Consider the following 24,262-nt stretch of genomic DNA (forward strand, 5'->3'; position numbering starts at 1 on the left):
AGAAACAATAATGCAGTGTTGTATGATGGAGGGATGGTAGCCTCGCTAACTGTTGCTGGTGATATTCTTGTATACACGAGGTCCAAGTAACTTATGCAGGAAAAGGAGCTTTTCATGAAAGTAATGGCACAAAGCCCTTTCCTCCACAAGCTCCTGTCACTGCAGAAGTGAAATCTAGAGTGGATGGATGGTGGGCTTAAATGAGGGAGGTGAGATACAGAATTGGAGGCAGGAACAGATAGATAGACAGTCCTGATGCAGGGTCTCAACCTGAAACATCAGCCATCTCTCTGCCTCCACCGATGTTGTCTGACCCGCTGAGTTCCTCCAGCAGTTTGTTTTTTGCTTCAGATTACAGCATCTGCAGTACCTTGTGTTTCTACAGTACAGCATATCCATACTTAGTCACCAGTTGGACTTAGAGTAATACTACTGATAATGTTGGAAGTATCTACATTATGATACCTTCCACCTTATTTATGTCCTCGTCATATTATAGAAATGAATAGGAAAATGATGGATTATGGAAAGGTACAATATAACCTTGCAGAAAAATTACTTTTCAATCATTCTAACAGAAGGTTAATATCAAGGTTATATACTTTGTTATGAGCAGTAAATTCATTGTGCAATGACTTAATATCAATGTATTCTCATGTGCAATTTTGATTAACATAACAGTAAATATGTTTACTTAGGATATTCCCTTTGTCGTTTTACCTTTAACTTTTTAAGCTGTCCTTCAATGTCGATTTTCAGAGTTGGGAACATGGACTGATATTGTTGCGCCAGAAGTTTAAATCTGTCAGAGATAGGAAAATTATATAAAACATCTTTATCAACCTCCTTTCATTTTGTAGTTGAGATTTCCTTCATAATCAAATGAAGAACTACAATGTTTTTAGCACAGAAGATGGCTATTCAGCCCATTTTGTATTTGCTCGTTCTGTGCCAGAGCAATCCAACGTTAATCCCTCTCTCCTTAGCACTGAGTTGTTCATTGCAGACTGAGATATATGGGTGATGCCCCTTCTAACAGGAGAGAAAAAAAAACAGGGCCAAAAAAGTGCTGTAGGAGACGATGACTTTGACAGTCACTGGAAAAGCATGATCACCTGGCCAGCAGCAAGCATAGTGAAACACAGCCTTTAGACACAATGCTCTTCAGAGAAACCAACTCTTAACCCACAGGCTCCGAAAGCTAGGTCACAGTCAACACATCTCCCTCCCCCAACTTCCTCATCACTTTGCTGGCTATTAAATTTGCATGTCCTGGTTGTTGAAATTTTTGCTCTATCCAAGGCAAAAATGTCAGCCATGAAAACCTGCAAAGCTAAGTAAAGAGGCAATCTCCAAGCTCACAAATCCATTGGAGGTCTACTAACCTTAATACAATAGAGATTCTTATAATTTGAAAATCTGCATCTGAATTCCACTTTTAAGTGCTCCCAGTCAGTACAGTACATGAAGTACATTCACTAATTGCCCGGCCTCTGGACAAAGTTTCCATCCCACCAATTAAAGAGGTGGTAGTGCCTTAATTAAATCGTCAGACTTCTTACAGGTTCATGATGCACCTGGCTGTTCCCAGTGGATACACCAACTACATAAATTGTATTTAGAGTTTACGTGGCTGCCAGCATGATCATCGAGTCAAAAAGTCATACAGCACAGAAACAGGTTCTTTGGCCCACACTCAATCATCAAGCACCCATCAATAATAATATTTAACAGCACTATCCCTTAGCTCATCCAAATACTTCTTAAATGTTGTGAGCATCTATCTCCACCACCCATTCGGGCAGTGCACTCCAGATTCCAACCACCCTCTAGGTGAAAAAAAATCTTCCCCAGATCCTCTCTAATCCTACACCCTATAGTTTTAGACAACTCTGCTATGGAGAAAAGTTTCTTACTATCTCATCTATATAGGCCCCTCATAAATTTATATACCTGATCATCATGGGTAAGTTCAAAGTTTAATTGACAGTGCTCTACTGCTGTCAGAGCTTCATTGATTAGAATAAAGGCTTAAAGATTATCTGCATTTAGTAATAGTCTGCATTATTTGTCCTTATAAACAAAATAGTTCCCTTTTCAGACAACTGTAAAATGTTCTTCAATAAAGTATCAACCTTTTGCATGGACTAAATCACTTTTTAGACAGAATTTATAACCAATAAGTTCAGCAGCTTTTTGTGAATTTGGCATTAAAAGTATTTATTAATTTTTTTGCACTAATTTTCCTCATTAAAACTATTTTTCATTTCCTTTCTCGAATCGAGCAATACTTGATCAATAGCAAACTTATTACAAAACCCCATTTCCATGTAACTACACAAGAGTTGCTTACATTTATTCAATTGTTTCTTGGTATTTCTTCCAACTTGGTCAACACACAATACAGGCATCTTCATTGCCAAGCTGAATTGTTATAGCAAGTTATTCCATTTAAATTCTGATGTTTAACACAATTTCTCTATTGTTACCTGGCACTGAAGTCACTGAAGTCAGCCAAAAGGTCACAGACACGGAGACCAGTTCGTGCTGCTTTTGAAGAATATGTTGGTCCTATGCCTTTTTTTGTTGTGCCAATACTAGAAGAACAACGTAAACTTCTTTACTGTACTGTGTACAAAAGAAGTCTCCTTTATATCTTTTCATAACAAGCAAAAGTGCAGCAACAATTATCCATGTCAGTTTAAAAATAGCTTGGCAAAGGAAAGTTGTACAAGACAACCATGAAAAGATAAACACAGTTTATTTTTCTAGCTTGTTGCAAATAGGATATCTCATTTTAAATTATTCTGTATTATGATCCAATTCTCTTGCTGACAAAAATTGTTCACTAACATGACATTTAATTTTTGCAGTTAACTTCAGGATATATTTTCAACTTTGTTAGTCAGGATTAGCAGGTTTTTGCTGATATCAGTCAGCCTTATAGCATACCTGAAAAACAAGTCTATCTACATCTGACCTAAAATCCGACACATTATAAACACTATTTGTGGCCATGAGTTACAGTTGTACTTGGTCAGATGTAACTATGAAAACCCCCTTTCAAAGGGATTCTTGGTATTTTACACAGTGTTACCATCATTAGAATTACTAGGCATCTATAGATGTGCTTTTACAATCAGAAGCAATTCTACAAAGTAAGTGGAGTTTAGCAGTACATAGTGCCCTAGTTATTAACTAGTTCTAACTTCCAATATTCTGTTGCAGCACACATTTAACACTGAGGCACTTTTTACTTTTTCCCCTCTTGTTCTTGTCGTTGGATTTCTTGGAGCCCATCAACTGCTTGATGAAAATCAAACACTGTCAAATTAAATAGAAAAATAATGTTGAGTTCAAAACAAATGTCTCAACAGGTATAGTTTCTGTTTTCTTAAATTTAGTCTGAGAGAAAACATAAAGCAAATTCTGCACTAATTGTTGGCAAGAAATTTGAAGTTTTATACCTTTAAAATGTTGCTGAAAAGCTTTAAAACAACTTACCTAAATGTGCTCTGTCTGAAATAATCAGTCTCTTCTCCCAGTCTTTTAAGCCTAATAACAAATGTAGTTGAGGAAAGGAGATAAATGCAGAATAACAGAGTTTAAAACATTATTCATACTCTAAAGGATGAACTCTTGAACTCCCAATATACCTCATCATGATCCTTGCACTTTATTTATCTACCTGCACTGCAGTTCCCCTGTAACTGTAACACTATATTCTGCGTTCTGTTTTCTTTTTACTACCTCGATGTAATAATGTGTGGCATGATCTGTCTGGATGGAACACTTAACAAAAGCTTTTCATTGTATCTCAGTGCATGTGGCAAGAATAAACCAATAAACATTACGAAGACATAGATCAATAAATTCTTTGGAAGAGTTTCTGCTTGACTAAAGTAAAGCTGGCTGTGTGGGAGCAGACCCACAAGTTTCATGATACCTTTACAGAGTCACAGGATGGTTATAGCACGGGAGGTGGCCATTTGACTCATAAATCCATATTCGCACAAGAATAATCCAACCAAGCACACTCCCTTGCTCTCTCTCTAAATTCCTGCAAATTCTCTCCTTTCAGATAATTAACAACTGAATCTGCTTTCACAACCACTCCTAGCCATGTATCCCAGACAATCTCTCGTCAGTTTTGGTTCTTTTGCCAATTATCTTCATTCTGTGTCTCCTAGTTCATGAACCCTCCATCAATGGAGGAACTTTTCTCTACCTACTCCATTTATACCTTTTATGATTTTAAATACCTCCATCAGATCTCTTTGCAACTCCTCTGTTCCAAAGAGAACAATCCCAGGATAATTAAAGTTACTGATCCCTGGAATCCTTTTAGTAAATCTCTTCTGGCCCCACTATAAAGTCTTTACATAAGTGTGGCATACAGAACTGGTCAGAATAATCCTTTGTAACCCCTTTAGAATTGCATCAAGGATTAAGTTTGAATGGTACTGGGATTAAAGTCTTGGCTTCAAGGTTTTCAGGCAAGATGTTGCAGGGTTGGTAAAATAATCTCTCCAAGTTCTAGAATGGGATAAAGATACGCTCAGGAACAAGAAGGGAAATGGTGAAATTCTTGATATATATGCTGAAGGCCACTGACTGATTATTGTCAATCATTACAGATTGCCAAGACAAGTACATCATTTTGATAAAATATTCTGGAAATAAATTATTAATATATTTGAAACTGTCTGTTTAATAAACAATTCATGAGGGATTGACTGGGTCATTTTGGACCATTTCATGTTGACATAAATGAATGATTTGTTGAAATCAGGCAAAGTTGTTTCCTTACTTAAGTGAAAGCAAAATGCAGGGAATACTCAGCAATTCAGGCAATATCTATGGAGGGGAAACAGAACTAATGTTTCAGGTCGATGAGCTTACAACAGAACTGGAAAAGGTCAAAGCTAAAATAAATCTTAAATTGCAGAGAGGGAGGAAGGTATGGAAGGAACAAAAAGGAAAACTTGTGATAGGTGGAGTATAGAAATGAATGACAAACCTGATGATGGAACTGGCTAAAAAAAGGGTGATAAAGGCAAATGAAGCACAGAAAAGTGTCCAGGGAGGTGTACATATGAGGAAATGAATGAAATCTGAATTATTAGAATAGAGAAAGATTGTGACTGCTTAAAATGTGAAATATAAAGTTGGAATTGTTAATTATCTTACACTATTGAATGCAATGTTCAACCTGGAAGACTGTAATGTGTCCAGTAAGAAGAGAAGGTAGTGTTCCTTGAGCTTGCTTTGGGCATTTTTTGGAAAAGTTTAGGAGGCCAAAGACCAACGTTAGAATGAAGTGGGATGGAAATTTAAAGTGACATGCGACTGGGAGCTTGGAGTTACCCTCAGAGTGGAGATATTGCACAAAGCTCTCACCCAGCCAGGGTTTCACATCTGTTTCCCACCATTTGTATCCACTAATATAGGTGGCTTTAAGTTTATGGAGAATCAGGGTACATAGAGCACTGAAGAGAAAAACAGATTTGAGTTAGAAAATTGTCTTAAGCAGGGAAGAAAACTCAGGGGTGTTTGACTGCATATGTGTAAATGTAACATAAATTAACTGGTGCCAGAATACATAGAATATAAAGCAATACAGGGCACAGAAGCAAGCCCTTCAGTCCATGATGTCTGTGCTGACCATGACACCAATTTAAACAGCACATCTCTCTGCACATGATCTATACCTCTCCATTCCCTGCCTGTTCATGTGTCTGTCTAAAGGCCTCTTAAACATTGCTATCATCTCTGTTTCCAGCACATCCCCTGGCAGTGCATTCCAGATACCTACCACTTTCTGTTTTAAAAAATCTTGCCTCATAAATTTCCTTTAAATTTTCCCCCTCTCACATTAAAGCTATGCCCTCTAGTATTTGACAATAAGTATTAAAACTATTTTATGAACTGATTTAAAAATGACTGATAAACTAAAATAATAATTATCCATTCAAATCCGGCCACTGTCTTTAAGGAGTTTGTACATTCTCCCTGTGTCTGTGTGGGTTTCTTCCGGGTGCTCCAGTTTCCTCCCACATTCCAAAGACGTACAGGTTAGGAAGTTACGGGCATGCTATGTTGGCGCCGGAAGCGTGGTGACACTTGCAGGCTGCCCCCCAAAATCACTACGCAAAAGATGTATTTCACTGTGTGTTTCGATGTACATGTGACTAATAAAGATCTTATCTAAAACTAAGAGAAGGTGACAATAATAGAGGACTGGCTCAAAGAGGGATTACGAACTTAATATTTCTGGCCATTATATTAAGGAAAGGTGGGTTGTCAAAGAGCATTACGGGAATGGAAGATGATAATATAGTCAATGACTTAAAAGACAGAATATATTTAGTTAAAGTTAAGGAATAGAAAAGCTATTGTATCACAAGGTGCATACTATAGTCATCGAACAGTGGGAAGGAAATAGAGGCAAAAAATTGCTGGCATATTACAAAGACATGCAATAACTAAGAAAAGAGGACTTTAATTATCCCAATATACCAGGATGAAAAGGCAAAAAGAGTAAGGAATTCTTAAAAGGAGCAAAAACAAAACTTTCTTGATCAGTGTTCTTTCAGCCCAATGAAGAAATGAAGTGCAGAACAGACTTCAAAGCAGTTTCAGAACAACTGCATTTGGAGAACAGTGATCGTGATATCATTAAGTTTAAAATAATTATGGAAAAGGACAGAAAGCATTTAAGCATGAAAATATTTAACTGGAGGAGGGCATATTTGAGTGAGGTAAAATACATCTGGTCCATTTACTTTAGAATCTAAAATTGGCAGATTTAACAGTAATGATTAAAAGGTCTTCCAAGGTGAACAAAAGACGTTAAATCTAGTGCTTTCTGCATGTCTGAAGGTATAGATATAGAAACATCGTCACATAGGGGAGTATTTTAATGCACATTACAAAGGAGCTATACTCAGTATTTGAACCAAAATACCTTTCTTTTCGTTTTTTCTCAGCTTCTTCAAACAATCCAGGCAGATGTATTACAACACCGTTCCCTGAAGTAGTAAAAACAGTGAGAGAGGTTGGTACATCTAGATACTGTAATCAATAGCAAGTTAAAAATTCATCAAAAGTCAGAAGTGATTTCAGCCTGTTGTCCAAAACACCATTCTCCACAGAAGCGTTACCATTTCCAGCCAAATAAAGAGCCCCCAGCATTAATTTCTTTTGCTGTGAATTTCAAGATTTTTGAAGGTAACAATTTCTCCCACTATGACATGTAACAGCTTTAAAGTCTGCTTCAATTTTAATTTATTTCTGTGAAGAGGATAAGGTTTCAACAATTTTGTCAGGCATCAATCACTGCAGTTCAACTATTCCCCAGTAATGTTCTCATCATCCTGCTAACTCTGCAAATTGATGTTCAGATTTTACTGCAAATAATGAACTACATAATAGTTTTTTTGTACATTCTTGGGCACAACAATTTTGAGTTAATATGTTCTTGTTAAATGGATAACAAATAATCTTTAACCAAAAATTCCAGTGCTAATTTACATCCTTATAATGCAGGTATACAGAATTTCTTTGTCCTTGTTTTCTTGGTTTTCCTACAGCTATCTCATCTCTAGTTCTCAGTGACATGAGAACAAGTATATCACAGATCAAAGATCCCTTTAAGTCTCTTGCCTCAGTGGTGACTTTCCTTGTTTGATGTATACTAATATCTCTGTCTATTGCCATTGGTAAGGAAATCATTGAGAACTCTGACCTCATTCTCTCTAAATGTCTTCAAGCTTCCTGTAGAAGTTACTAATTAATCACCAGAACAGATTCAGTAGACAATTTTTCTCCACCTAAGGATGCTGAAGTGAACAGTACTATCCACAGGTTTTCTACAGGTATTTCCTAACAGTATAGAACAAGGATGATCCTAATATCTTTTTGATCTAATCAATGGTAAGATTTGCCACCCACTTCTGTTAAAATCGAAAATTTATATACACCAAATCGATTTACTTACCTAAAAAAGAAATAGCTTTTGGGTTAATAATGCCACTTGGGAAAAGGTGGAACTTATATTCTTTTCCATCCACCACAACAGTGTGGCCAGCATTGTTCCCACCCTACAACACAGGGGAAATTGTAAATTAGTGTTTGTAGCAAAATTGTTAAGGTGAAATTGTACTTATTGAAAAATATTGCACATTTATAATTTCAAAGTAGAAGTACAGATAATGTGAAAATACAGAAAATGGTCTAAGGATTGACATATTCTCTGACAGATATAAAAGGTTGTTGCACCAACTGTGAAGGCCCTGCTGCAAACTTCTGTAGTGCTCATGACACAGCTTATTGAACTGCCCAGCACATATTCCTTCAGGTGCTATTGAATGTGCAAGAAAAATACAGCATATGGGAATCACAGTCTAGTTGTCTGTGGGGTGTGGGGGTAGTGTGATTGGCATTGAAGATGAGACACTCAATGATTAGAGTCTCAATCAGGACCTGGGGGGATGGTGATGCTGTGGGAGTTTAGGTGGTGTTGGTTGGCTGGATATCAGAGCCTGGAGAACACAAGTGGGTTGGCCAGAGATCAATATTGTATGGAAATAGTGGGTAAATCAGGAGCTCAATGATTAGTGGGTGGGTTGATACAGTGGCTGAGGTGCCCAAAGGAGACGTATTCAGTAATTGCCATTGATGCCCTTGAATTAACCAGTGTGGATTTAGGATCTGCACAAGTCATTGAAAGAATAACCTTTTGATTAACCTTCAAGGATTCAGACTAAGGGCCATGCATGCAAAATTCTGAAATTAAATGCTGGATTACCCAGTGGTCGGGAGTAGTAGATCACGAATTAACAAAATAAATCACCATAAAGAGCATGCTCATGACATGAATTGTGTGCTGCATGGCAACTGAAGTCACTATGTATGCACAATAACCTCCATGAATGTGTGTGTCATACACATGAAGGACTGCACTACAACACAAGTGCATTATGCAGGGTACTTAATTCCAGCCCACCCATTTGCAGCCCCCTCCCCCCCCCCCCCCCCCCCCCCCCCCCCCCCCCCCCCCCCCCCCCCCCCCCCCCCCCCCCACTTCCTGCCTTCAGGGAAGTTCATTTTATCTTCACAACACACTAGAGTCACGCAGCTGAGTGTGGCAACTTAATATTAGAATCATAAGTACTTTAATTCAGTGACAAAGCACATGGAGTCCCAACGTGCTGAAACACCAGACCACTTCAAAAGGTTGTAGATGAAAAATTGAACATAGTGATGAATAAGTACATAGAATATTAGAAACATAGGAAACCTACAGCACAATACAGGCCCTTTGGCCCACAAAGTTGTGCCCAACATGTCCCTACCTTAGAAATTACTAGGCTTACCCATAGCCCTCTATTTTTCTAAGTTCCATGTACCTATCCAAAAGTCTCTTAAAAGACCCTATTGTATCCACCTCCACCACCGTTGTCAGCAGCCTATTCCATGCATTCACCACTCTCTGAGTAAAAGAACTTACCCCTGACATCTCCTCTGTACCTACTCCCCAGCACCTTAAACCTATGTCCTCTTGTGGCAACCATTTCAGCCCTGGAAAAAAGCCTATGACTATCCACACGATCAATGCCTCTCATCATCTTATACACCTTTATCAGGTCACCTCTCATCCTCCGTCGCTCCAAGAAGAAAAGGCCGAGTTCACTCAACCCGTTTTTATAAAGCATGCTCCCTAATCGAGGCTACATCCTTGTAAATCTCCACTGCACCCTTTCTATGGCTTCCACATCCTTCCTGTAGTGAGGTGACCAGAACTGAGCACAGTACTCCAAGTGGGGTCTGACCAGGGACCTATTTAGCTGCAACATTATCTCTCAGCTCCTAAATTCAATTCCACGATTGATAAAGGACAATACACGGTATGCCTTCTTCACCACAGAGTCAACCTGTGCAGCTACTTTGAGTGTCCTATGGAGTCGGACCCCAAGATCCCTCTGATCCTCCACACTGCCAAGAGACTTACCATTAATACTATATTCCGCCATCATATTTGACTACCAAAATGAACCATTTCACACTTATCTGGGTTGAACTCCATCTGCCACTTCTCAGCCCAGTTTTGCATCCTATCTATGTCCCGCTGTAACCTCTGACAGCCCTTCACACTATCCACAACACTTCCAACCTTTGTGTCATCAGCAAACTTACTAACCCATCCCTCCACTTCCTCATCCAGGTCATTTATAAAAATCACGAAGAGTAAGGGTCCCAGAACAGATCCCTGAGGCACACCACTGGTCACCGACCTCCATGCAGAATATGACCCGTCAACAACCACTCTTTGCCTCAGTGGACGAGCCAGTTCTGGATCCACAAAGCAATGTCCCCTTGGATCCCCTGCTTCCTTACTTTCTTAATAAGCCTTGCACTGGGTACCTTATCAAATGCCTTGCTGAAATCCATATACACTACATCTACTGCTCTCCCTTCATCAAAATATATTATTTTTGGATAAAGATTGTAACAAATATAAAGACACATGTGGTGGGGTGGTGTTTGGAAGGAATGGGTAGTTCACGTAGCTTTCCTATTCCCTGGCATCTTATTTCACAATAAGCACAGAAGGGCTATTTGCCCTGGTAGGCAGGGACACTTTACATTGGACATTTATCTCCCACTGATACCATTAGGATTGCAACGGAGTTTTGATTTTTGGATTGGGAGACTGTAGGTGCGAATTCCTAAATCCAAACCATGGGGAGAATAGTTGAACAGGAAAAGGAAGCTAAGGCAAATTGAAAAATTTTAAATATTTCTGGAATTACCAATGGCCTGAAGGAGGAATGATTCTCTGGGCCGGTCAAGGAATTCAGCTGTCCAAGCCTTGCTATTCCTTGCAGCACTGAAATTGTGTCATTACCTCATCCCTGGTAAGCTCCAGCACTTACTTTTCCCACAGGGGCTACTCCATTATGTCCTGTGATTTTTCTGTCCCTGCCGTGTTATCACTTGTGTTGCTTTTGGTCAGCAGATTTTCTTATTCAAAGTTAACATCTCCAGTACCCAAATGCACAGTGTATTGGACCAAGAGGTGTTCCATCTGACCAGCAAACTACAATTACCCTGTACGCTAATCCTGTAAACACATGTGCCTGTAGGATGGGCCAGATGACAACATCCACTCCGCAATCCTTCCACAAGGCAGAATGAGCTGAAAGTAGCAACCAGCCTCTATCAGTGGACCCTGAGGCTCACCCAACCTGTCCCAGTCCTGATGGCCTTCAGGATGATGTCACCGTTTTAAATTCAAAGACAATTAGAATAATTTCAAACGGTTTAAGTAACTCAAATAATAATTTTAGTTGAAAACTGAATGAATGAATGAATGAATGAATGAATAAATAAAGTGAAATAAAGAAACTAAAAACTTAATTTGAACTTATTTTTCAATGAAGGTCAGCAACCTCACTTAAATGACTAGTGTTACTCATTGTGTGCCAGTCATGCCTGGTACATACAACTGAAGGGTCAGATGCAAAGTGCATTTGCCCATCAGCTCAGAATGTTTCAGAGCTGTCCTGGACTCAAGTGTTGAATCCAGTGGTCAGAGTGGGAGGTCCAGTCCACTGGCAACTGAGCTTTGTCTTCCATGTCACAGTGGGATAGCTCTTTAGTGTCTCTACCTACTGTTCCAAGGAGAATGCATTAAATGATTTTTTTGTATCTGCATATCATTCATTGTCTGTGTCGGATCCAGTTATTCTTGAATCCGCAGGTTCTTTCAGGAGTCCAGGAATGACTTGGTGCTTCACAAAGTTTTATTGGAAAAGTCTATAACAAAGACAGTCACAGAGCACATGGCACTAGCTTTGCTACTAGGAGATGAGCCAAGACAAAAGGAACTAAACATGAGCTAGGGCTGGGGGTGGGGGGAGGGAGCAAGAGAGTGATTAACAAAAAATGACACCTTTTATACCTGAGATAAGAGATACTCCTTAGCTAACAATAGTCCAATCAGGAAATCCATTAGATACTTGTGGCCAAACCAACCAATGCAAAAACACATATTCACCTGATGGACGAACCAATAAGCTAGTAAGCGGCCATTCCTTGTGCAGCCACTTGAGGTGTATGAAACACTATACATGTTAAAAAAAACTAATTAAAACAGTCAAATCCAACATCTGGAACAGTGGATATACCACTGCTGTATGCTACAAGGCAGTACAAATCACAGCAGCCTGGCTGTGGAAGCTGGCTTCAATACTTCCATCTGCACAACAGAGCAACACAGGAAGTTAAAAAAAATGTTTTATTACATCAGAGACTTGCTGAAACAGATTCCCTTCCCTGTACATGTTATTCATTTACTTCAGGGATCACCATTTGGCCTAGAAACATGGCTTCACTAATGGCAGGCTGTAGAAAAGCTACTTAAGTAATCTGACAATATTTTACAAAATATTCAGACAGCATTGTGAAGCTTTACTTCTAGATTACAAGGCAACAATTGCGATTGAGTTTCTGAATGAGTTTATAATAACCTCTAATCATGCAATGAAACCTTGATATGTCTGGTGTAACTGATGACATGGCTTTACATCTTGTGTGGCTGCCAACAACAAACATTTAACTGACCTTCTCATGTTCTGACTTAGCACTCCTACCTGACCTTTAGCTATTCCACAAGGGAAAATTGGACCAGATATTTGGGTCTAATAATCAGGAAGATACTGGTGCTTAAATGTACAACACGTTGAATAAGCAACCTACGTTTTCACATAGGATTGGGAAAGAGACTGACAATGAATAAAATAAGGGATGGACATATCAGTTTGAATGTTGGGTGAACTAAATAAAATCTTGGAGTAGAAATCCAACTCACAATTGCTGTTTTGCCAGTATAAAAATCAGCATAAACATCATGCTGCGATCCAAGTACAGTGAATTGTTCAAGTCACCATATTGAAGCAAATCCAAGGTATTTGAAGGCAGTGGGCAGCCAATAAATAAATATAAAGTAGGGTTCTTGGACTTATTGCAAAATTGAACTTTGGAAGTGCTACAATCAATTATTCCAACATCATATCAAGTCATCAGTGGCAACAGCTGTGAATGCAATATTTATTTAGAAGGAACCTAAACTGTATTCAGGGACATCCCTGGTTAGTTGTTTTAAGCCTGTTACAGTTTTTTAGGCCTATATCTGGTTGTGGTGACTGCTTAGTTGTTTTCAAAAATAGTGCAGTCTTTTGCAAATGTAGACAATCTCTACTCTAGGATTTGTGGTAACATAGAAGATTGCTTGGTTTGCTGTTAGGGCTGGGACATTAGAAGGAATAGCAGCAAGTAAGAGAACAAAGATCTGTTTAGATGTTGGGATGAGGAGTGGAATAATGGACAATGCAGGAGGCCTAGAAGAAACAAAACGTCTTGCTTCCAGTTAACTGAGATATTTCCCACCTGAGCTGCATCCTGTGTCAGAGTTATGCAAACAACTGCAACACCCCATTTCAATTCTGCACCAGGCCATATTGTATAGTCTCTGGCTCTGAAGGCTGGTGTGGACCTTACTCCCAGTGCATTCAGCCTCCAGTCACTAAAACTCCCATTAACATTCTGCCACTTGTGGATGGAAGTTTTCATTTTCCCTTCATTCACATGGACATGTATTTTCTGATCACACTGGATCTGGTTTAACTCTCAACCAACACTTAAAACACAGATCTGGCTATTTACTTTATTGTTGCTTAATGAACTCTGGGGTATACAACCTGACTTTACAAAATGCTGGAAACTCTGCTACATCCAGAGTCTGCCTGGTAACCACAGAAGGTTATTAACAATAAATACATCTTAAGATGTTAAGGGGTGAAAGGTTTTCAGAATACAAAGCTTCTAGTGATTCAGATTTGCATTCCTTTGCCAATAGAACCATCAGTCTTAAAATCCCAGTTTGATAGAAGTGCTGGAAATGGAGCCACTCAATTATAACACCTCTGCAAATCAGAGTTATAAATTGTTCCTCTGATCCATGACTTTCAAACTGATGGACATCTACTTTAGAAAATGTTTTAATACAGAGATCATATTCCTGGATTGTATTTAATACAGGATTGTATTCCTGTTCTCAGTAACAATTAAAATCTTGTCCCCTTTCTACCAACTTGTATTTTCTGATGCAATACACTTACCAGCAAGCCACTGTTTCGAGTTTAAAGAAAAATTAGAATTTTAATTTGTCAAGTCACATGTTGCAGTAAATTTATCCCAGACAGGTCGATCTGGTGACTGAACTGCTTTAAAAGTCTAAGCCTCCACTGCACAATTTACTAACGACTATAAATTCAACCAGAATTAAAAGTGTATCACAAAAAGATACAGGAAAAGCCTCAAGAGGGTTATGATGCTCTAATGATTATGATGTCATTAAAGCCAATAATCATACGGATACTGCCTCCAAATTCAGAATTTCAGGAACCAAAAATAAAAATGATGGCATTTTACCTCCATTTGTGAACCATGGAATGATGCAAAGCAAATGCTAAATAATATCACTATATATTTAAAGCAAATTGTCTGCAGTGCTGCAGATTATTAGCATACCCATGCTGATGACAAATTAGTTATATTATTTTTATCTCAAATTCTCCTGCAGCTCATCAGGTGGTACATTATCCTAAAGATATATTTCACACCACTAGGCAGTTCTTAATAAATTGATATAGAAATGTAAATAAAATAATACTAAAATAATGACGTTAGAACCATTATAAAAGACGTAGTCAAATTTCCAACTAAAGACAACAAAAGCATATAAGCAGAGGGTGATAGGTATGTGGAACATAGAAATAGATTGGAAATAGAGTCCCGAATGCTGCCCTGGTTGCAGTATGAGTAAGTCTGCTTGCAGATCAAGTGAGGTGGCTTGAATCAAGCATTGTGTGAGCAGCATTAGAGGAGCCAAGAATCTGCTTAGGTTCAGAACTTTGCCAGTAAATGGGTGTGTCTACCTGTGGACAAGATGGTCATGTGTATCAGACACATCAGATATCTAAGCACTCACTACTGTGTAAACAGCAATACATATATACAGAGCTAATTATTGCTAAAATATGTGGAAAGAAAAAAAAATCCTAAAAAGACCAATAAATGGGATTTAGGGCTTTTAGAAATGTACCAAAAGGAACATACTGGAGACATGATCAAAGTGAAACCAAGGTCTTCTCCTGGCCAAACCTATTGCTAAGTTATAATGTTAACAAACACGTTAACAATTAATTAAATATACTTTAAAAACTCTCATCACTGCTTCTAGAAAGCACCTATTGGTTTGAATTTTCTGACCCTTGCAGCATAAACAATCTACCAACCATTAGTTGAAGAACAATATTACATTGACTATTATGAGACAAAAGTAGAGTTTTGACATTCTTCTATACTTGCAATGAGTGATTTTTCTTTGGTAGCTATTCTATCCATGGCAAAATATCATAGGTAGATTTCTACAAATCAAATTGCTTTCTTGGCATGTTCTTGAGGCACATAGGGATCAAGATTATAATTCATTGTATCCATTTTGTGATTTAGCAGCAAGACAGCCTACCCTCAATTTGCACAGGCACAGATCCCTTTTTAAATTCTTCTGTCCATTTGTCAGGTTTCCAATTCAATACCTTTAAGCCCGTAAATATGTTAATTGGGATGCTAACTTTTCAGGTAGCCCCTCGAGATGACTTGCTTCCACTCTGGTTTTGTGGATCTCAAGGTGTCTAATGAGGTCAGTGTGGGAACTGCAGACTCGTCCTCTGATAGGGCAAGAGATGGCTGATGGGAGGGGATGGCTGGGTAATTTGTGAGGTGGTGCTTGAGCTGGGCTTCTGCAAGTTCTTGATATTTGGCCCCAAGATTCTCAATACCATCCAAATGCCCGTTCTCCACTATGAGCAATTATGGGCTAGAAGTTCCCAGAAGTCAGTGGGAATGGTGCACTCCAGGGAAGCTTTGCATAATCGTTGAATCTTTTTCCCTGTTTGTCTGGTAATCTCTTCCCATGATAGATCTCGGACTGAGTATCTGTTTCAGGACTCTGGTGTCAGGTATATGAGCAATGTGACCTTGCCAATATAGTTGACTGAGCATAACTCAGGCCTTAATGCTGGGGATGCTGGCCTGGGTAAGAACACTGATGTTGGTTTGCTTATCATTCAAGTGAATTTGGAGGATTTTGAAGAGACAGGGTTGGTGTCACTTTTCCAGTGCCCTGCGATGCCTGCTCTAGGTAGTCCAGGTTCCTAAACTGCAAGGCTGGTTCTACTCAGGATTCTCCATGTTTACCCCACTTAATCTGGGAGGCAGAATCTTCTCTGCCTCCTGTTTGCCATAAGGACTGATATTGAAGTGTGTGGCTGACTGCTAGAGGATAAAGGCCAACTGCTCAATTTGTTGGTAAAGACAGCACAGAGATTTTGAAGCTCAAGCCAGATTTGAAATTGACTGGTGAGCTGTGGATGGCAAACAAGCTTGACGCTGACCCATTGGATATGGCCTGTGCGTAGGTGTTCTTTGGTGGCAGTGTGTCAACAATCAGTGCCCACAGACCCAACTTTTAATCCTGCTACCACATACGAACATTTTTTGGCTATTGCCTGACTAGACTACTAGTTCATTTGGGCAGATCCTCATGTTATAAGTTATTCCCACGATCACTCAATATTGCAACTGGAGTCCAAACAACACTTATGTCCAGTAGCAGTTTCTGTAGTATTGTTCTTCAAATAATGGTTAGCAGATTGTTTATGCTGCATTAATTAGAAACGTTAAGAAAATGAACATATGCTAGAGCTATTAAAAGTGTACTTTTTTTCCTATTTAAGAAGTATATGAGGAGGAGGCCTGGTATTTACTTTAACTTCGGCTACCCAGTAGTAGACCTCTGAGATTTAGCGGCCCAACAGTTGGGGTTGTGGGCATAGCAAGACTATTGTCCCAATCTTTATGCCCTTGCTTCTAATTTTTCCAAGTGAATGTCTCCCTGCGGGTGTGTGTTCAAAAATGCTGACTTTTGGTCAGCAAAAAATTAATGTGAAAGCTTAATCATATGTGATATCATAAATGCAATAATTGGTATAAAAACAGAAAAATCTGGAAAAGTTCAGAAGATTTGACATACAGTATATGTGGAAGAGAAACAGTTAACGTTTCAGAACTGGGACCCTTGATCAGAACATAATAATTGGTTGTTGTGCAAATTTATGAACTTCTAATTTAACATTTTAGAAATATTACAAACCTGTTTTGCACACTGGTTTGACAAATATGGAAACGTTTAGACAAAGTCAAATTAGAATATGAAGCTAAATTTGAGGCATTCAGAAAGGATCATAAACTTAATGAAAATATTGGTATATCTTACATTTGATTTCTGTTGAAAATTGCCAGGAACATTAAATGTTCCTCCAAATTACATTACCTCTCCAAATTTTAAAAAAAAAATCCATGGCTATGAAATTGTTTCATTTAACTACTGAACAATTTCAATGAGTAGGAATGCTCTGAACTGAAAGTTGACGATTAATTTGATCGTAGAATTTCCCCTGAGTAGGAAAACAATTTGACATTTGTCTAAAGAAAGTCTTAAGATTGGCAAGGAATAAAGTACACAGGGTGTAGATTATCAAAAATAAAAATTTATCTTCTGAACTTCTATCTTTATCCGTAGAAAGTCTAATGTCAGAGAAAATTGCTTAGTACTTGCTTTACTAATGGCAACATCAGCAGCTGCTTGGCATACTAATTCAGGTTAGGAATTTCTATTTCCAGCATTGTTTATTCCTAATATTGACCTTACAAAAATATAGGGTAGTATTCTATAACTTGTAGCTTCTCTTGTCTTTGAGGGCAGATTGTCCTCAACCCAAGTAAAGCAAGTTGGAATATGAAGGTTATGACAATCAGTCAAGGAATATAGCTTTCCTAATCCATATATCCAAATTACAACTGAGACAACATTAGAATCTGACACATTTATCATCTATATATTGCCTGGAAGACACAATATACTACTGGCCACATTTTTTTTCCATGCAGCATGAAAACAAATGAACTTCATTTTGTTTTACTGAGTACTTGATGCTCATCGCAACTGGGTGTGTTCATTGTAACACAGCTATATAGTTACCTATAAGTATAATTTTGAATGAAACCTGGTTATTACATAAAATGAAAAAAATGTTTTACACTCAAAACATATTTAAAGTTTTCCTTTACTGAAACAAAAAAAGACAATATTATAAAATATTTAGAACACAGAACAGTATGGCCATTCGGCCCACGATGTTGTGCTGATCTTGATGCCAATTTTTACTAGATGTCCTCCTCCTGTGTATCATCCATATTCTTCTATTCCCTTCATATTCATGTGTCTATCTAAAAGCCTCTTAAACTGCCTGCTTCCACTACTACCCCTGGTAACCCATTCCAGACACCTATCGCACTCTGTGTAAAAAAAAATTGCCCCTCATGTCATCTTTAAACTTCCCCCCTCTAACCTTAAAGTATGTCCTCTGGTGTTTGACATTTCTACCCTGGGGAAAAGATTCTGACCGTCTACCCTTTATATGCCTCTCATAATTTAAAAAAGAACCTCAATCAGGTCTCCCATCAGCCTCCTACACTCTAGGGAAAACAACCAAAGTTTGTTCAATCTCTCCTTGCAGCTCATACCCTCTAATCCAGGCAGCATCGTGGTAAACCTCGTCTGCACGTTTGCAGCTCTTAAGACAGATGCGAATTTTTGCCACAAAGTACACATACTAATAATTGGTGATTTTTCTTTGTGGCAAAGTATAGTTAATATCACCCATTCCACGGTCCCTAGTGACTGAAATCCTTTCCTGTGGTAAGGAAACCGAGTTATGTTTGGAAGGATAAAAGGGAAATTTAGAACTGACTTTGGAAGTATTTCATGCAGCTTTTAATGCCTGAAATGCACTCCCAGGAAAGGTAACGTTTTTGGCATCATTTCAGACACAGTTGCATGTGATGGTTAAGCATATTCCTGCATTAGATTAATTAATTTGGAACAAATTACTTTTTTCAACATTAATTTATCTTTTCACATTCCAAATAAAAAGCATGCAGGTACTTATTCCAATGAAATATATCTAACTCGCAATTTATCGGATTTATATTTACATATCAAAATTTTTAATGAACATTAAATTGTATTTTGACACACTGATTATTTAATGCAGTGCTCATTCATTACAGAACAGCATATGCCAGTTCACGGAACTGTTAAAACTCTTGTCTTAACTGTATTAGCGCATGGAAATACACTTCACTCACAACTTATCAATCAGATTTGTGTGTACAATAAAGTGTGATCGTCTCAGCATTAAAACAATGCATTTAAAGTTAGCCTGATGACTTACTGCAGTCCAACATTTATTTCAGAACATATATCGGTTCACGGATTTGTTCAAAACTCCTGCAATAACTATCAGTTACAATTGCGTCAGAGGACGATCGACCTTGCTTAAATCACAGGACACTTTTTAACCAAACAAAATAAGCCTTCTATTTTTAGTTATGTTTGAGGTAGCATTTCATTGCCTGGACTCTTTAATGTGCAAGGTCTGACCTATTCTCAAGTCAGAGTGGCGTCCTAACCAGGATTACAATGGGAAATGATAGCTGGGATCACAGCTCCAATGCACATATTACCCACATGAAATCAAAGCCACATGCCGCATGTCGTTACGTACTGAAAGAAATACTTTGCGAATAGATTCTTTTACAAAGTATGTTTGCAAGGCATGCATTTCTCCAACTCCTTCCACGTCAGTTACTTGGGTTTACAGGAATACGGCGATATTTTCTGTCTCTCCCCAGCAGAGCTTACCTGACACCGGCACACAATGTCAGCATCGGTCGCCAGCAGGTCGACGACCTTGCCCTTCCCTTCGTCACCCCACTGAGCACCGAGAGCCACTGTCACTTTGTTGTCTCCATTTCGGGACCGCTTGCAGCCCGCGTAACTTCTGTGATCGCTGCCCCGACGGCCGGACTCGCTCATGGTGCTCCGCAGCTCCGAGCAAAGCGCGCACTGCCCACCGCTGCCCCGCGGGCACCCGCGCCGGCGCGTCCCCGCCGCGCACGTGGCCGCCCGCCCCCGCCTCCGCCTCCGCCTCCCACGCCCTGACGTCACCGCTGGAACGCCCAGGTGTCTGCGTGTTCCAAGTACCACATGTCCCCAGCCCACCGGGCATCGTCAGTGGGCTTCATCCAAATTCAGGCTTCCCTGTGTGAGCAACGGCGGGAAAGGTGCATGCTGAAGCTGAATGTCGAGGTTGGAGAATCACCAAGTGGTTGCATAAGGTTGGATAAGGATATGTGTGCAGTCAGTGTTGGAAGAGGTTTAGCAGTCTGTTTGCCTGCTTTTGGCGTAGGAGTGAGAACAGTTTTAACCTAACCTGTTGTATTGTGGAGGGTCCTGACTGTCACGTGACAGTGATGCCCATTACTGGTGGAAAGACACACCACTGCTAATCAAGGTTTGGCCTGGTCCCACCCCACCCCACCCCACCCCATCCCATCCCATCCCTCCCCATCCCATCCCATCCCATCCCTCCCCATCCCATCCCATCCCATCCCTATCCCATCCCTATCCCATCCCATCCCATCCCATCCCATCCCTCCCCTCCCCATCCCATCCCATCCCTCCCCTCCCCATCCCATCCCCATCCCATCCCATCCCTCCCCTCCCCTCCCCTCCCCATCCCTCCCCTCCCCATCCCATCCCATCCCTCCCCTCCCCATCCCATCCCTCCCCATCCCTCCCCTCCCCATCCCATCCCTCCCCATCCCATCCCTCCCCATCCCATCCCATCCCTCCCCATCCCTCCCCATCCCTCCCCATCCCATCCCTCCCCATCCCTCCCCATCCCATCCCATCCCTCCCCATCCCATCCCTCCCCATCCCATCCCATCCCATCCCTCCCCATCCCATCCCATCCCATCCCTCCCCATCCCTCCCCATCCCTCCCCATCCCATCCCATCCCTCCCCATCCCATCCCATCCCATCCCTCCCCATCCCATCCCATCCCATCCCATCCCATCCCTCCCCATCCCATCCCATCCCATCCCTCCCCATCCCATCCCATCCCATCCCTCCCCATCCCATCCCATCCCATCCCTCCCCATCCCATCCCATCCCATCCCATCCCTCCCATCAGCACACACCTGACCATTGGTCCCTTTAAGTACCTTTTACTTGGCCTTGGGGATCAATTAGTCCTTACTAGAACTAGGTCATTGGCCTTTGTAAATTACCTAGGCTGGACCCCCCCCCCACCCCCTCCAGTACTATAAAGAGTGCCGCATATGCTTGGCTTTCTCTGTCTACTCCAAAGGATCATCCTGCTTCACTCCAGGGTGAGGACTGTGGGATGGCACTGGAGAAAGCATTGGTGAGGTGTGTACTGTTAAAGGGTTGGGAGTGTTTTAGTTAGCGTCCCTTGTAGCATAGAGCCGTGCCTGCACTGAGTCAAGGGGTGGCGGGTATCGTATTGCTTTTCCTTAATTGTATGTACTTAGTCTGTTGTGTGTGTATCTTATCCCCATTGTGATTTTCCCATGCTTGCTATAAACTGTGTGTGTGTGTTATTCCTGTTACCATTTTCCTGTGTTTGTCTTCTGTAAATAAGTCACTTATCTCCAGACTTTGTTCAGAGTCTTTGCCTTCTGAGACCCTGAATCTGTATGGAAGAGATTATACACTTCACCTCATTTTGTATTCAATTGACATCAGTGTAAGTAATGCAAGGAGTGTAAAACTGGTGTTCCATTTGATCTTGGAGTTTTTCTACCAACAAGTTAGATTAAGATTTCCCTTAAATGGGGATCAAATTGAGGTGGGAGTGGTTAAAAAAAGCAATTTCTATGTATTTAAAACACTTCTGTTGTATTTTTAAGCATAGGCATCAAATTATTCAGGGTTTTCAAGGTTTGAAGAAAAACCACAAAGTGCACATCATTAAAGTGCAATGAATGTATATCATTTAAACAATTTTTGTCATAAATTCTTTACAGCTTTTGGAAACATTGTTTTATGAATTATGTTAAATTAAATTGGAGTTTTCTCTTTTCAAAGTGATGCTGCTTCAAATGAGAGTTTGCCTTTACAATAAAAGAAACATTTTCATTCCTGAAATTAGGCAGGTGGGGCATTGCAACTTGTCATAAAAGTGTATATTTATGAATCTGCAGCAACACACAAAGGAGTGGGAGGAACTCAGTGGGTCAGGTAGCATCTGTGGAGGGAAAGGGACAGTCCATGTTTTGGGGCAAGACCCTTCATCAGGACTGGCCCTGATGAGAGGAGATTTGGAAAGAGATCATTGGCGTAGTTGATTACAGAAGTAAAGGTATAATAGAAAAGGGTGATACAAGAGACTGCAGATGCTGGAATCTGGAACAATCAATGATGCTGGAGGAACTCAGCAGGTCAGGCAGCATCTGTGCAGGGGCATGAACAAGGTGAAGGGTCTTGACTGAAACACCAACTGTTCACTTCCCTGCACAGATGCTGCGTGACCCGCTAAGTTCCTCCAGTATCTTGTTTGTTGTAATACAAAAGGGTATAGGTAGCAGTTGAATTGAAGTAGAGACATAGATAGGCGATACTCACAGAATCATATGTTAGAAATTTTGCCAAGTGCAGTCAGTGGTTGTTGACCACTGGGCGGGTATTTGGAGTCCTGACGTTGAAAGTGATTTGGGAGGATGAGTCCAACTGGCAATATGGGCACAGATTGTACTTGGATATGCACTGGTTTTCCATAGTGAAGATAAGGTTTAAGTTTCAGCTCAAATTCCTTTCCAGTATTTTCAAAAGCAATTGTTTACATTTTCTCCTTCCACAGAAAGTAATCCTTCATGTGTTTGAGTGATGTTATATTACTACAGGTGAAAATGGTTTTATCATAAATATAGGAGTGATAAATCTAGTACCTCTGGGTAAACTAAAATCTGAGTGAAAGGGTAGCTTGGGACAGGGTAGGTCTCCTCAAGGATCAGTGTGGTAATCTACGTGTGGAGCCATGGGAAATGGGCGAGGTCTTAAATGAATACTTCTCATCTATATTTGCTGTGGAGAAGGACATGGAAGTTAGTGAGTTCGGGGAACAATGATGTCCTGGAGCACGTCAATGTAACAAAGGAGGTGTTGGAGGTCTTGAATTGCATGAAAGTGGATAAATCCCTGGGCCCTGATCAGGTATATCCTGGAATTTTGTGGGAGGCAAGGCAATGTTGCTAGGACCCTGGCAGGGATTTTTGTATCTTAATTAGCCACCACTGAGGTATTGGGAAACAGGAGGATAGCTAATGGCGTGCCTTTATTTAAGAAGGGCAGTAGGCATAAACCAGGGAACTACAAGCTGGTGATAAAGTTATTGGAAGGGATTCTGAGAGATGAGATTTGCATTTGCATTTGAAAAGACAAATATTGATATAGTCAACATGGCTTTGTGCACAGGAAACCATGTCTCATGAATTAGATTGAGATTTTTTGAACAGGTGACAAGAGGATTGGTAAATTGGTTTATTATTGTCACATGTACTGAGGTACAGTGAAAACTTTGTTTTGCATGCCATCCATACAGATCACTTCACTACAACAGTACAAGGGAAAACAATAACAGAATGCAGAATAAAGTGTTACAGTTACAGAGAGTGCAGGCAGACAATAAGATGCAAGACCATAACGAGGTAGACTGTGAGATTAAGAATCCATTTTATCATACCAGTGGACCATTCAGTAGTCTTATAACGGTGAGATAGAAGCTCTCCTTGAGCTTGGTGGTATGTGCTTTCATGTTTTTGTGTCTTCTGCCTGATGTGAAGGGAGAAGAAGAGAGAATGTCCAGGGTGGGTGGGGTCTTTCATTATGTTGGCAGTGAGAAGTATAGACAGAGACCATGGAGGGGAGGCTAGTTTCTATAGTGCACTCAGCTGTGGCCACAACTCTGCAGTTTCTTGCTGTCTCGGGCAGAGCTGATGCCATACCAAGCCGTGATGCATCCAGATAGGGTGCTTTCTATGGTGCATTGGTGAAGGTCAAAGGGGACATGGCAAATTCCTTTAGCCTCCCAAAGAAGTAGAGATGCTGGTGAGCTTCCTTGGCTGTAGCGTCTACATGGTTGGACCAGGACAGGCTATTGGTGATGTTCACTCCTAGAAACTTGAAGCTCTCAACCTCAGCACCTT

At 40.2% G+C, this 24,262-nt stretch overlaps 1 protein-coding gene across 1 annotated transcript in view; it reads right to left on the minus strand.

Annotated features, from left to right (window-relative positions):
* adss1 (adenylosuccinate synthase 1) overlaps positions 1 to 20,119 on the minus strand; it is a 42,536-nt gene extending 22,417 nt beyond the window's left edge. Inside the window, exons 1-7 of the mRNA XM_052018165.1 lie at positions 19,895 to 20,119; positions 8,000 to 8,102; positions 6,960 to 7,031; positions 3,505 to 3,555; positions 3,258 to 3,324; positions 2,490 to 2,597; positions 721 to 802 (exon numbers count right to left, since the gene is read on the minus strand). Of these exons, the coding sequence (XP_051874125.1) occupies positions 721 to 802; positions 2,490 to 2,597; positions 3,258 to 3,324; positions 3,505 to 3,555; positions 6,960 to 7,031; positions 8,000 to 8,102; positions 19,895 to 20,068 (657 nt within the window). The 5' untranslated portion in view covers positions 20,069 to 20,119. The remainder of the gene's footprint in view (positions 1 to 720; positions 803 to 2,489; positions 2,598 to 3,257; positions 3,325 to 3,504; positions 3,556 to 6,959; positions 7,032 to 7,999; positions 8,103 to 19,894) is intronic.
* Positions 20,120 to 24,262: the final 4,143 nt, after the last annotated feature.

This window comes from Pristis pectinata, chromosome 1, assembly GCF_009764475.1.
Source record: "Pristis pectinata isolate sPriPec2 chromosome 1, sPriPec2.1.pri, whole genome shotgun sequence".
In the NCBI taxonomy this organism is placed as follows: domain Eukaryota; kingdom Metazoa; phylum Chordata; class Chondrichthyes; order Rhinopristiformes; family Pristidae; genus Pristis; species Pristis pectinata.